General features: G+C 42.0%; 2 protein-coding genes across 4 annotated transcripts in view; one reads left to right on the forward strand and one right to left on the reverse strand.

The window, feature by feature from the left end:
- CCDC149 (coiled-coil domain containing 149) overlaps positions 1-11988 on the reverse strand; it is a 58062-nt gene extending 46074 nt beyond the window's left edge. For 2 of the 3 annotated variants that reach the window (XM_081020020.1, XM_081020021.1), the window contains exons 1-3: positions 11833-11963; positions 2524-2685; positions 2143-2181 (exon numbers count right to left, since the gene is read on the reverse strand). In XM_081020020.1, the coding sequence (XP_080876146.1) occupies positions 2143-2181; positions 2524-2685; positions 11833-11883 (252 nt within the window). In that variant the 5' untranslated portion in view covers positions 11884-11963. Of the gene's footprint in view, positions 1-2142; positions 2182-2523; positions 2686-11832 lie in introns of all 3 variants that reach the window. The other variant, XM_081020022.1, reaches the window with a different exon arrangement.
- Positions 11989-12137: 149 nt separating this feature from the next.
- The window catches only part of LOC308484921 (uncharacterized protein), a 50975-nt gene continuing 48391 nt past the window's right edge, over positions 12138-14721 (forward strand). Inside the window, exons 1-2 of the mRNA XM_081020213.1 lie at positions 12138-12407; positions 12965-13349. The gene's annotated coding sequence lies outside the window, so the exon portion shown is untranslated. The remainder of the gene's footprint in view (positions 12408-12964; positions 13350-14721) is intronic.

Below are 14721 nucleotides of genomic sequence, written 5' to 3' on the forward strand. Positions count from 1 at the left end.
TTATTACTGGAACTTAAACCACAATTTTCAGTTATGACACAACTTGTCCTTCCCTTTCCTAGACCCAATGAAAAATGGTGGCTTTAACAAACACCCTTGCATTAAGGCACATGAAAAAAAAACAGAAGAGGGAATTTGTGGCACAACACTTCTCCTTAGCCCTATAAGCCACTGTTGATTAACCTGTGTGGGCCTTTCAAGTTGAAAATATTATAGTCAAATGAATTCAAAGCTTTACTTGAAAATTATTTTCAAATGGAATGCTTTTAAATATTTTAAAGACGTGACAACCCAAAGCATTCATTTCCATCACAGTGTTTGGGTTTTACGGGGGAAGGATTGGGAATGAAGACACTGAAAATTGTTGACCTACTAATTCTAGTATGCCCAAAGAACTGACAATATGCCACTGCTATCCTCTAATCTACTTCAACAGAGGGCACCTTCAGTTTCCCTCTCATTGTTGATAGAAGTGTTTGCGCTACTTGTTAGTTACAGTTTAGATTGTGGCAAACCCGATTCAGAATTTCTCTGTTATTAGACCGGTGGTTCCCAACTTTTTTCCTGGCCGAGTGCTTGAAAAGGACTAAGGCGGACCATTTAACGATTTTTCTTCTTGTTCTAGCAACTGCAATGCACTGCGCTAGACGCTGTGTGATTTTTAATTTTATGTTTATTGCTTCTTTTAACGTGTTTTCTTCTTGTTCAAATTGTATTAGTCTTCTTCAAATTGTATTACAATCTGAATTCTGTGAAAATCAAATTGTAACAATAATACAATATGAGAAATAAAAGAAGCAATAAAAATCAGTATGGATATTTAACGTGGATATGCTGTGGACCACCTGATTGACACTTGCAAACCAATGGTTTATGGACCATGACTTGGGAACCTAGTCCTAAGAAGTATGGAACAGTTTGCAGAGAGGATGATTGCACAGGATATTGATGAGAAAGCAGTGTCTTGGAAGCAGGGGACCCTACAGCTCTGATATACTCCTGATTCAAGAACGGTACACTCCTTCTTTCTGGGATGATAGCAGGGGCAGCTTGAGGCATTTTGGCAAGAGACAAAATGCCCTGATGCCATCCTTGTGATGCGGGGGGTGGGGCCCTGTGAGACTCTGCAAGTGCTTCCCCTCAAGGCAAAGCCCTTGAAAAGCCTTGCCAGCTTGCTGGGCGGGGGGGGGGGGAGAATTCAGCAAGGCTTCTCCTTAAGAGAGCCTTGCCCAGTGGCGGCGCGAAACAGGAAGTGCCCTTCCTGCCACTTCCACCACAAGATCTCAGCAGAAGCTGGTGCCAATTCCGGCAGTGGCAGAGCAGGTGGGGTGCCTGCGGCGGCTGCATCTCCACCTCATCATCGGGGAGGCCCTGCTAGGATGACAGCCCTTTTTCCAATGAGCACACAGCTTTGAGGGCGGGGATGCAAGCAGAGCATCTGTTTGAACTTTTACTGTTGATTTGCAGGTTTACTTTGCTTTATATGGATTTTCACCAAACTGCCTTGAGGGTCCAATGGGATACAGGTTTGAAATACAGTGGTACCTCGGGTTACATACGCTTCAGGTTACAGACACTTCAGGTTACAGTCTCCGCTAACCCAGAAATAGTACCTCAGGTTAAGAACTTTGCTTCAGGATGAGAACAGAAATCGTGCTCTGGCGGCACGGCGGCAGCAGGAGGCCCCATTAGCCAAAGTGGTGCTTCAGGTTAAGAACAGTTTCAGGTTAAGAACGGACCTCCGGAATGAATTAAGTACTTAACCCGAGGTACCACTGTATAAAGTGAGTACAGTGGTACCTCTGGTTACGAACTTAATTTGTTCCTGAGGTCCGTTCTTAACCTGAAACCATTCTTAACCTGAGGTACCACTTTAGCTAATGGGGCCTCCCGCTTCTGCCGGCGCGTGATTTCTGTTCTCATCCTGCGGCAAAGTTCTTAATCTGAGGTACTACTTCCAGGTTAGTGGAGTCTGTAACCCGAAGTGTTTGTAACCCAAGGTGTTTGTAACCCGAGGTACCACTGTAAATTGATTAGTGGAATCAAAATAACTTAGTTTAGCATTTTTTAAAAAAACAACAACAACAACCAATGACATAGAGCAGTAAATTATATGTGCATGCAAGCAAAAATGAAACCTACCTGCTTTCTCTTTTCAGGAGGAAGAGATGGGTCCCCGTCCTACAAGAAGGGAGTTTACATGTCACTGGAAAAATAACAGGACTTTATAAAGTAATCTAGTTTGCTTGAAAAAAGTAATTTAATGAAGCACTGCAGTACTGCAATCAAAGCACTAAGAGGTTTAGACTGTAAGGTTGAAGCTGTTTCTATTTGTGCTTTAAATAGTAGTGAATACATAATTATGAATTAAATAAAAATGAACAAAAATGAACAAAAACAGCATCATGAACACAGAACTAAAAGGATTACAAGGAAATGATTAATAATGCACAATGCATTACAAGAAGCAAAAGATTTAATATAAGCAGATATTAACGGAAAGTTATCAAACCAGCTACATACAATCAGTTCCCGGTATTTTTTTTTCAGTGATTGGTGCTTCTCCCGTAGCTGATTAGCCATAAGCTTGTACTGGTCTCTTTCTTGTTGACATGTGTCCAGCTCTTTGGAAAGAATTAGCAGTGCTTCCTTCTTACTTTCCAGCTTCCTTTTACACACCAAATACTGCAAGAAAGTCAAGGCAAAAAGTTTGTACATGCCGCTTGAAAACAAAACAAAAGAAAACCAAACCAAACCAACCAGACAAGTGCATTGTGCAAAAGCGCTACTTTAAAGGCAGGGGCACACACATTTAAGTGCTTTAAAGGAACTATGGGCTGTGTCAGTTTCTGGGTTAACATTACAACCTTTAGGATGAAAATAGATTTATTTATAAGTAAACATACTGAGGATTGTAGTTAGGCTGTGATCCTATATGTACCTACATCGGAGAAAGCCCCACTGAACATAATGGGAATTACTTCTTCATAAACACACACATAATTGAAGTATCAGACCACAGAGTGCTTAATTCAGCTAGCAGAGATGCATTTTCTTTCACTACTCTATAAAAGTAAAAAAAGCTATCCTATTCCCTCCATTTTGATGACACCCTTTTATCCAACGAAGCCCAATATTTTTTGTACTAGCTACTCACGAACTCCATTACAGCCTTCCAAATGCAATATAATCTTACCCACGTGTGAGGTTTTTAAGCCCATCCCTTTAAAAAGGACATTTATATGCACCTAAAATATGTAATGTGCTTTAGTGTTTCATATGTGTAAAAAGCTGCAGAATTTCTTTCTGTTCACACTTGGTCTGTAATAAAAGGACCCCTTTTGCTCTGCTCCTTTTTTGAAGACGGGAAAATGTAGAGAAGGGATTTCTTGAACCTTACAGTGCTTATTTCTACTGGTCAAGGTGCATTAATATACCTGCAGGTCATGAAGAAATAATAATGCATTGAGTGGTACCCAAAAGTAGCAAATGCATCCTTTCAAGAGTCCTTTAAAGGGAAGGAGAAATCATTCTAGGGTAATGAACTCTGAAGAGGACACCTCCACCTTGGATTAATTTTATTACTGGCAGCAGCAAAGTTGAATTTCTGCCATAAACCTTCTGGGTTATGATGCCTTGGCACTACCCTCAATAAAGCAACATTATTGTTCTTATCCATATAGTGACACTTTAAGAGTGGCCAATTCCCTGATTAAAAAGGCATCTGGAATCTGCAGCTTTTTATGCACCATTGAAATGACATTGGAACCTGGAATAATGATGAACTCTGGATAGGAAACTGCTATATGCTACAGAAGTTAAGAGTCTGAGCTACAAGGCCCCAGTTCAAGCTTAGACGGTAGCCTTTAGCAAGTAAGTCACTGTTTTCTCAGCCTCAGCTCCCATCTTTAACATGGAGAAATGGAATGCTAGACATAACGGATCCAGGAGTTCTGTTTTGGTTTCCTTAGCCCTAAACATAATTAGTCATGAAGTTTGGATTGGCAAACTCCGGTTGGCACTTATTCTCCAAAACCAAATCAGAAACCCATTTCAAACAGTTTTTTATTTTGATTTGGAAGGCAAACACTGACTATGGTTTGCCAATTTGGATGCTATGGCTTACTATGGTTAGGGCTAAAGAGGAGACGGAAATAGAAACACAAGCCTCATTTCATACTCCGAGTAACCAAACACAACAATGAAACTTGCAGATAGGCAGATAATAAATATGCTTGTGGACACCTTGTTACTACTTCAAGAGTTAATGGTTCGCTGTGTATGTGGCGATTGCTCCAACTTCGCTCCAAGCACAAGTGGGATCAAATAAACCACAATCCCTGGCTTAGCATTAAATCCAAACCAGGTACAGTGGTACCTCAGGTTAAGTACTTAATTCGTTCTGGAGGTACGTACTTAACCTGAAACTGTTCTTAACCTGAAGCACCACTTTGGCTAATGGGCCTCCTGCTGCCGCCGCACCGCCAGAGCACGATTTCTGTTCTCATCCTGAAGCAAAGTTCTTAACCTGAAGCACTATTTCTGGGTTAGCGGAGTCTGTAACCTGAAGCGTATGTAACCTGAGGTACCACTGTATCCTGGTTTCTTTCAGTCAAACAAACCACAACTGGTATGCCAAGAACAATTACCCTAGACTGAGTGTGAGAAACAACCACAAACCCGGGCTGAGATTTACATCTAAACTGAGGACTGTGGTTTGTTCAGCTCCAAGCAAATCACAACCAAGCATGAATCCCAGTTAAGTTTGAAACATTAAGTCAGGGTTTATGCTTTGTTTCTCCCACTTGAACTGCTTTGAGGGTTTTCTACAATCAAGCGGTAAAAAAATTGTATGAAACAAATAAAGTGGGAGCCATCAAATGCAGCTTACCATGATGTGCAAGGGATGCTACTGTGATATACTGGTTTTAAAATACAGTGGGGATTTTTTACTTTTAAGACGCAAATAACCACTTTTATTTGATTTCTTTTTTTTAAAAAAAAGAGCCACCATTTATTGCAGATGGTTATAGCTTCTGCTATTTGTTTTTAGGTATTTTTTAAAAAGTGAATCTTCTGAATACATCTTCGTGTATTTTTGTGAAAATGAACTATTTAATGCTTTCATTAAACAGTTGTTAGATTCAAATTTCATCTGCATTTCTCTAAGTCTAAATACCTTCAAAATAATAATTTTCATTGCTGTCTATTGACTTTTATCTACCACTAATTTACCATCGTAAGTGGACTATGATCGCTACAAGATCCTATTAAGTAAAGACTGATATGATACATTACTGCTTGAACTATCTTACTGCCTGCTAACTGCTTTAAACAAAACAGAATGAGAAAGACAACATTACAGAGAGGTGAAACAGCTCTCCTCTCCATCAAATGGTCCCTATTTGTCCATAGCTATTTTTAGTGCCAAATCCGCTTTGATCTCATTAACTCCTGAACAGAAATGACCTCATAATCTGATAATGCCAGGACATTAGTCAAGTTATTGGAGAGGGGAAATCTAAAAAGTGAAAGACACACCATTATAAACTTCGGAAATTCAGATTACGATGTCACTTATCAGCTTTGGCCTATCTTCATTTAGAGCAGTGGTCATCAACCAGTCTAGACCCAAGGTGCACCATATATTCCTTGCCAGGCACACAGGACTCACTTTTACATTTCCCCTTTTGATTTATACTTATTAGTACTAGCGTCCCACCACCTATTACACAGAGGTAGTGGCATACAATTTTTCTAAATGCAAGTAAACCAATATTTCACGTACTGTTGAGCAAACTTTCGAACCCTTTTAATACATATAGCTTCTCTTTTATTTCTCGGGTTCTTCTCTTCCTTGAAACCTGTGGTTGATATTGAGAAAGAGGGCAAGTCACCATCGCTATTTCTGCTTGTGTTTTGTTACCAAAAAGGCCTATCAATTTTACCAGCTCCTGTCTCTGCCACCTGCTTCCGTCTTTTTCTCTCCCTACCTTCTGGTCCTGTATCACCTGTCTTGCCTTTGCTCTTCTCTCTTCTTACCTCCCACATTCTCCTTGCCTCCTCCTTGCACCTCCCAGTTCCTCCTCTGTTATCACTTACTCCCATCTCACCATCTTTCACAATCCTTTCTCTCTCCATTCTCTTTACCTTCTCAAACTTTTCTATACTTTCTTCCTTCTACTTCATTTCACCTGCTCATTATTGCCTGCCTCCTTCAAATTTTCCTTTCCTCACTTTCTTCCACCTTATTATCACCTTCTCTGCCACCTTCGATTCACTTCTCTGTGACTCTTGCTCACTTTTAACATCAGCAGCCCTGAAATCAAAGTTAGCAGCACTTATCACTCTTGGAACCTAGTATACTGTAGGTGGCAGTTGTTCGTTCTTGCCCGTTAGCTGTATAATGCTTTGAGGAATTCCCAATTCTTCCACATTCAAGCACCATATGGCTGTAGTTCCAAAACAAGTGTTTTTTTCCCTTTCAGTTTGCAAAATCTTACCATTTTATCATTCAACTAAATAAAATTAATTTTCATTCCAAATCAACACTGAAATATTAAAGTGGCATATTTACTTAAGAGTAAGTCCTATTAAAATAAAGGATTTGCATATTAATTTAATTAATAACTAATGAGATCCTCCCTTTCATACAGATTCTTCCTTCTTTCTGTCACCTGTGGACTCCTTTCTCTCTCTCTCTCTCTCTCTCTCTCTCTCTCACACACACACACACACACAGTCACCTGTCTCTGTCTTCTCCTTGTATCAGCTTGTATCAAATCAAATGTACAGAAAAGCTGAAGTTTCAGGACCCTCAGAACCCAATAAAGGCAGCAGTTGTTTGCTGTTTTGTTTTACTTATTTCCTTTTTAAAAATTATGTATTTTATTCTGCGAACCACCCTGATATTTTCTAATGAAGGGCAGTCGAAAGAAAGAAAGAAAGAAAGAAAGAAAGAAAGAAAGAAAGAAAGAAGATAGATAATAGAAGCCAAACTAGCTGTAAGGATGTGGAATACAGTGCCACTCCTTGCTACACATGCCGTATCTACTTCCTGCTATGTACTGAGAATTTGTCACTATTTTATTCTCATATGCAAATGTCTGGGCAATAATAATCCTAAGCAGCCAAAAAAAATGCAATGCTTTCACAGTTTTAATATCAGAATGGCTAAGGACTGGTTCACACATGGATGTACACCACATGTTCACTTAACACTTGGTGACTTGCGGTTGAATGTGCAAGCTAAGAAGCACTGAATGTTTGTTGACATGAGGTAATAATAGGTAGATACATGGGGAATTTTTTTAGAAGATCAAGGTGTGGGTAGGTGGGTGTAAACTAGCTTGTGAGCATTGATGTCCTCCAGCACCAATTCATCTCCTTTAGGGCAGCCCTTTAAACCGCAAGGGAACTTTACAGATATGGTACTGTACTATATTTGTGTTATCACAGAACAAGAGTTGAGTTAGCCATCTGTAAAGCAGCCCTTTCCTCACTTGTACCCCATTTAAGGTTTGCATCACACTTAAAAAAACAAAACAAAACCTCATGCTCGTTTAAAAATGTAACATTTGAATGTGAGAAGCAGATGTTTCCATACACATGTCTTGAATGCGAATATTCATCAGACAGACAGACAGAGGCCATTTGGTGGCAAATCCAGATTTTATGCAACATAGTGTGTGAAATAGTGCTCAGAAGATGTCTGTGATAAACATCTACTGTGTAAGGTGAGGGGGGATTGTAGCTTTTACTGTATTGAATCATTTGAACCATTGCTTCTAACCCTGCCGACAGGTGAGTGCATGTGAAACCTTGTGTGGCGCTTTCTTAAGAAGCAGCTGCAGATCTAAGCTTTAAACAAGAACCATTTCCTCAAAGAGCCCATAAAATCCAATCATCCAGTGCAAAACAAGTTTCAGAGCTGGTTTCCAGGAAGGTTTGCTTTATCACAGTGACATCAAGTGCCAGGTCTTTAGACCAGCAGTACAAATAGACAGGAACACAGGTAGTGGGGAGAAACTAGCAGCATGATCTCATGCACATTTATTCAGGAAAAAATCCCAATTAGCAAAACTGAGTTTATTCCCATGTAACCCTGTGCACACTTACTTGGGTGTTATGTCCCATTAAACACAGCAAGACTTACTTCTGAAAAAAACATTGGTAAGTCTTTACGACTTTATTTTATGGACCCTTAAAATTTCCAATAGGCAAAGAAACCCAATAAATATGTGCAGTTCCAGTTTTCCATCTCAGTTCCTATCCTTGCTTCTTATTTTTTTGCTATGTTTTCAAATAATTACACTTGACTAATTTCCTGCTTAATAATATGAAACTGTTTTCTCTTTTTCTTAAAACTAATGGTAAGTTACCAAACAGGATTATATGGTAGCTTTAGATGTATATAATAATGTACATAATTGAGCACTCCAAGTGAGGATGAGCAAAATATTGTGGATTTGCGAGGGCTGGGGAGGCAAAGAGAAGGAAAGAACATTTCTTCTCCCTTTCCATCACCTGCTGCCAATAACTTATCTCTATTTACCTTCCAGCCCACACAACCAAAAATGCATCTTGAACAGGTTATTAATCCTACATTTTGCATAGGTTCAAGATTAGGGGCCGTTAGAGTCAAAGAGCATCTTACACAAATCATGGCCAAGATTGCAAGGCCTATTTGAAAATACACACCCAAATTCATTGTGTATTGTTGCTTTTCTTACAGAAATCCCACCCCCACCCCCCAGGAATGTTTAAATATTTAGCTTCCCACCAGCAGTTACCCTATCCTCATGGTCAACACATGAAGGCAGTCTACTTTCCTACTTCATCCTCTGGTATGTAGAGGAACTGTCACACCAGAGTGAGAAGTTGTAAAGGTAAAAGGTAGAGGACCCCTGGACGGTTGAGTCCAGTCAAAGGGTGTGGCACTCATTTTGCTTTTCAGGCCGAGGGAGCCAGCCTTTGTCCACAGACATTCCCGGTCACGTAGCCAGCATGACTAAACCACTACTGGTGCACAGAGCACCATGATGAGTGCCAAAGCACACGAAAATGTGATTTACCTTTCTGTTGCAGCTGTATATTTTTATCTACTTGCACTGGTATGCTTTCGAACTGCTAGGTTGGCAGAAGCTTGGACAGAGCAACAGGAGCTGACCCTGTCACACAGATTCAAACCGCCGACCTTTCAATTGGCATGCCCAAGAGGCTCAGTGGTTTAGACCATAGCACATCCCTAGTTAGCACAAAGCTTCACAGAACATGGAGGGGAATCTCTTGTAGGTCGTCTTCATCTTGGTCTCATAAGGCCACCATTATTCTGCACCACAAAACATTTAATACCACTACCATTTTTTGCCACATACAGTGGTACCTCGGGTTACATACGCTTCAGGTTACATACGCTTCAGGTTACAGACTCCGCTAACCCAGAAATAGTGCTTCAGGTTAAGAACTTTGCTTCAGGATGAGAACAGAAATCGTGCTCCGGCGTCGCGGTGGCAGCAGGAGGTCCCATTAGCTAAAGTGGTGCTTCAGGTTAAGAACAGTTTCAGGTTAAGAACGGACCTCTGGAATGAATTAAGTACTTAACCTGAGGTACCACTGTACAATAGTTGTTGTTTTATTCCTGCATTGCAGGGGGCTGGGCTAGAAGGCCCTTGGGATTCCAATTCTATGATTCTAAGTATTAGAATGCTGGTACTCCATATGTGACCATAATCATTCATAATTGCCAATAACTGCCTGTACCAACATTTCCCATCATTTCTTAGAAACATTTTCTCAGAGCAGAAGCAACATGGCATGAGGGGTGCTAATGGAAGGGCAGGGAGTAAGATTGGGGTTGAAAGAAGGCACAGCTGCCTGGCACTTGTTTAGGACCCCAAACCCAACCCAAATTAATATGAATATCATGGAAGTGAAAAGAATCATGGACAGGCAATACCCACTTTATAGAAGCGTTGATGACCCAACGGCTGCTTAGAAAGCTTGCTTACACTCTGATTGACACCCTTTCTTATAATCTTAGAGTCTGGCTGTGTTACTCAGCTGTGGGTGTGAGATGGTGGTACAATAATATAGGAATCAAAGTGTTCTATGACTACAGAAGGAAGATGTTATTGAGAACATCAGCAGAGAATTGAAACCTAGGGAAGCAGCCATTTTGAGATACTGTGGCAAACACTAGTCAGTGTTTGCCAAAGTTGACTAGTTCCAACAACACTTCAATCACCTCTGGTCTATTTATGAAGTTTACAGCGGCAATTATTACAGTGGGGTTGCAAATTTCTTTTTTTCTCCTCTTGTACATTGAAAAGCCACAGGGTAGTCAAAATTTAGCAGGTGAATGTGTCTCATTTCTCCTTCCCTCTCTAACAAGGAAATGATAGGCTCATATTCAACCAACAAAGATTCTGTTAAAAACACACAGAATCCTAGCCAGAAGAAAAATAGTAAGTTGACAACTGAATGAATTAATAGGCACAAGTTAAAAATGGAAAACAGAAAAGGGGGAGCAGCAACAGAATCACAGGGGGTGAAGAATTTAACTCATTAGTCTCACCTATTGTGGTCTCTATGGAAATTATTCCCCTGAAGCTGCAACTTACATCACGAGGGAAGCCTTCACAGGGCAAATATGCTATGCATAAGCTGCCTACTTACATTTTAAAAAAACAGCAACAGCACATTAGTTGCAATCATGCAATGGACATTAAATCTAATTTGGCCCAGAGTGGCCAGGTCTTTTGAGGGCAAGAATCAAGAAGGTGAAGCCTGATGGGAGATGGACAAATCCTATTAGCATGCAGTAATAATAATAATAATAATAATAATAATAATTTACTTATACCCTGCCGAGTAGGGGACATTGCCTGACAACTTAACAGGTGGAGAATGACAGCAAAATCCCTTGGCATCCGTCTGGAACGTGGCGCATGTCCACCCCCAACCTAAATATATTTACTTGGATATGGTGACGAATCAAAGAGCATATGGTTGCATATTTACGGACTTCATTTAGACTTTTAACTGTGCACCTGCAGCCCTCCCATTCACCAAAAAAAGTTTGTGTTGAGTGAATAGCGCTGCAGAAACCTCTGATCGCACCCCGAGACCTGGCAACTCATTTTTGGGAATTCCTGACTCACAAGGTCTCTCTACTAAGTAAAAAATAAATAAAAATGGGGAGATGGGAATAGCAAAAGTTTGCTGCTTTCAGCTTAACAGGGATAAGGGAAGATATATACCTCGCTCCGACCCCCTCGCCCCCAAAGTGGCATACAGGTAACATCTGTCATACCCCTCCAAGCAACAAGTGCCAACCATCCCTGCGGTGACACGCAACCATCCAGCTTTTAGCATTGGCCACACCTGGAAAAACTGAGGCAAGTTTTGAGCTTAGCCCAGCTGCTTTGGAGGGCCAGGGAGGTCGTTTGCCCCAGACGCCACCCCCCCCCCAAAAATCCCCCACCACTGCAACCCTTATGCACGCTTAACTGGGGGGGGGGGTTGGATTCACACGTGACATGCTGCACAGTAAACACGCATCGGGGGAAGTGGGGCTGCAAAGCTTAATTGCACTAAAGAGAGGAAAGGGAAGCAAGCCGCTCCGACTGTAGATCGTATATATATATATACACAGCAGGCTGCCGGAAACGCCAGGAAGGAGAGGGATGGGCGACCCGGTGCCGGCTGGCAGGAAAGCCCCATTGCACCAGCAAGGCGGGTTTTTTGCAGGCCTGTTTGGGGGGAAATGGCGGGAAAAGGCAGCTCCGCCTTCCAGTCCGCGGCAGGCCTCGTTCCTTCACCCCCTCTCACCTCGCTCACCAGTCCCTGCCAGTCGCTCTCGGTGCGGTTGCTGGAGTTCATGGCGGCGGCTGGGCGGCTCCAGCCGGGTCTCCTCAGCGCCGCCGCCGCCGCCGCTGCTCCTCCTCCTCCGGCCGCTTTTGCGCGACGTGGGCTTCGGGGAACACAGGCCGGCCGCCGAGCCTCGCGTAGAGGCGGGGCCCGCGCTGAGGCGGCCTCGCCCGCCGCCTGCACCTGCTGTTCTTCCAGTGCTCCGGCGCCTCTTTTTTGCGCTTTAGAAAGAAAGAAAGAAAAGCAGCCTCTGAGCGTGAGGGAAACTTAAGGCGGGCTTGCTTGTCGGCCAGGTCGGCCTGAGGCATTTTGGCGCCTGAGGTGAACCCCGAGGCCTTTTGGGCGCCTGAGGCGAACCACAAAATGCCGCCGCCTCTCCCTTCACTCTCTCTCTGAGGAAAGAAAGCCTGAGGGAAGAGGATGTCAGGAACAAGGGCGATGGACTAGATGACCCTCAGGGTCCCTTTTCACCTTAGGATTCTGTGATCTGCATCAGGATCCGCCGCCCAAGGCAGTTGCCACACCTTGCCTGACAGGTGGGCCGGCCCTGCTGTTGATTGTTAACCCGTTTGAAATGCTCATCCCTCGCGTTCACTTCTTCAGTAGCCTGAGGCAAAGCGACTGTAAACGTTAGCAACAAAATCAGGGGGAAATACTGAACTATTATTATTATTTGTAACCTATCCATTCTGAAGGAATTTTTTTTTTTTAATGATATTTATTAAAGTTTCAAAAAAAATACAAAAAATACAGAATACAGAAAGAACAAGAATAAAGTTTTTTTAAAAAAAATAACCAAAGAAGTAAAAAATAAAAGAAAACATACCAAATAAAACAATTAAAAGGACATTAAATTTCCATAACCTATCTTCCTTATACTTATTTCCCTGGACCTCCTCATACCTCCCTTTTTTGTATTCCAGTTCAATTTGTTGATTCAGCAAATCCTTACCATTGAAATTACCCAGTTGCAAACCTTTTTTCATATCTCTTAAAGCATTACAGCTAAAAAACCCTTCGTTTCTATCCAACATCCTTCTAAGATTCCTTAATTTTACAATATTTCTGTAAATAGTCTTTAAATTTCTTCCAGTCTTCTTTCACCGTCTCTTCTCTCTGGTCTCGGATTCTGCCAGTCATCCATTCTGAAGGAAATCAGCCCTGAGTGCTCACTGGAAGGACAGATCCTGAAGCTGAGGCTCCAATACGTTGGCCACCTCATGAGAAGAGAAGACTCCCTGGAAAAGACCCTGATGTTGGGAAAGATGGAGGGCACAAGGAGAAGGGGACGACAGAGGACGAGATGGTTGTACAGTGTTCTCGAAGCTACCAGCATGAGTTTGACCAAACTGCGGGAGGCAGTGGAAGACAGGAGTGCCTGGCGTGCTCTGGTCCATGGGGTCACGAAGAGTCGGACACGACTAAACAACAACATCAGGATCTGCCGCCCAAGGCAGTTGCCTCACCTTGCCTGGCAGGTGGGCCGGCCCTGCTGTTGGTCATTAATATGTTTGAAATACTTGCCCCTCATGTTCACTTCTTCAGTAGCCTGCGACAAAGCTACTGTAGACGTTAGCAACAAAATCAGGGGAAAATACTGAGCTATTATTATTATTATTTGTTGTACTGTCCTTCATGCAAAGATCACAGGATGGTTCACAGCGTAAAACCACAAAATCTAAAACAGTAGCAAAGAAACAGAAGGACAACACACCATGCCCAGGCACATTTAAAAGGCCTTGAGTTGTTTAATAAGCCAAAGGACTGGAAGAATAGGAATGCCCGGTGCCTAAAGATATGTACCGTATTTTTCGCTCTATAAGACACACCAGACCACAAGATGCACCTAGTTTTTGGAGGAGGAAAACAAGAAAAAAAAATATTCTGAATCTCAGAAGCCAGAACAGCAAGAGGGATCGCTGCGCAGTGAAAGCAGCAATCCCTCTTGCTGTTCTGGCTTCTGGGATAGCTGCGCAGCTTGCATTCGCTCCATAAGACGCACACACATTTCCCCTTACTTTTTAGGAGGGAAAAAGTGAGTCTTATAGAGCAAAAAATACGGTAAATAAGGCACCATTGTGGAGAGCATTCCACAAATGGGGAGCCATTGCAGGAAAAGATTGTTCTCCTGTTGCCACCATCAAGAGTTCTTGAGGAGGCACACGAAGAAGGGGCTCAGATGATTACAGATGGAAGTCTTCTTTCTTCTTCTTTGGTGATCACTCGTATTCGAGTAAGATTGTCTTCCATAAACATGGTTTTAACAATGAGTCTGTAAGTGACTGTGGAGGCCAATTCTGGATCCACACATCCTTCCACAGTGGGGACATTGGTTTCCGGGCGGGAGTTGATCACGGTGAGGGTTTGCCAAACGTGCCTTCCTCTTAGCTCATTCCTCCCTTTGGCCCTGAGTTTGAGTGTCTTCAAAGCCCATGGCACCTTTGGTAAAGGCTGTTCTCCAACTGGAGTGCTCGCAGGCCAGTGTTCCCCAGTTGCCAGTGTTTATACTACATTTTTTTAGATTTGCCTTGAGACAGTCTTTATTTTCCCCCAAAATTTTTTATTGATTTTCAACATTTATCACAAAAATAACATAACAAAATACACAACAAAGAAAAAGAACACACCACACTACAATAAACTAAACACACAAGAAAAAAAGATTATCTCGTCAAATATCCAACTTTCATCACATTGATGACTGACTTCCTCGAGTCCCCTCTCTGAATTTTATTATATCACCTTTATAACAATTCTCCAAGTTCGTATTTCTAATAATATTAACTCCTTTCATTTACTAACCTCTTCTTCTTTTTTTATATTCTAGTCCTTAATATTTACTACCACATA

This window comes from Podarcis pityusensis (assembly GCF_964106645.2).
Source record: "Podarcis pityusensis genome assembly, chromosome: 9".
In the NCBI taxonomy this organism is placed as follows: domain Eukaryota; kingdom Metazoa; phylum Chordata; class Lepidosauria; order Squamata; family Lacertidae; genus Podarcis; species Podarcis pityusensis.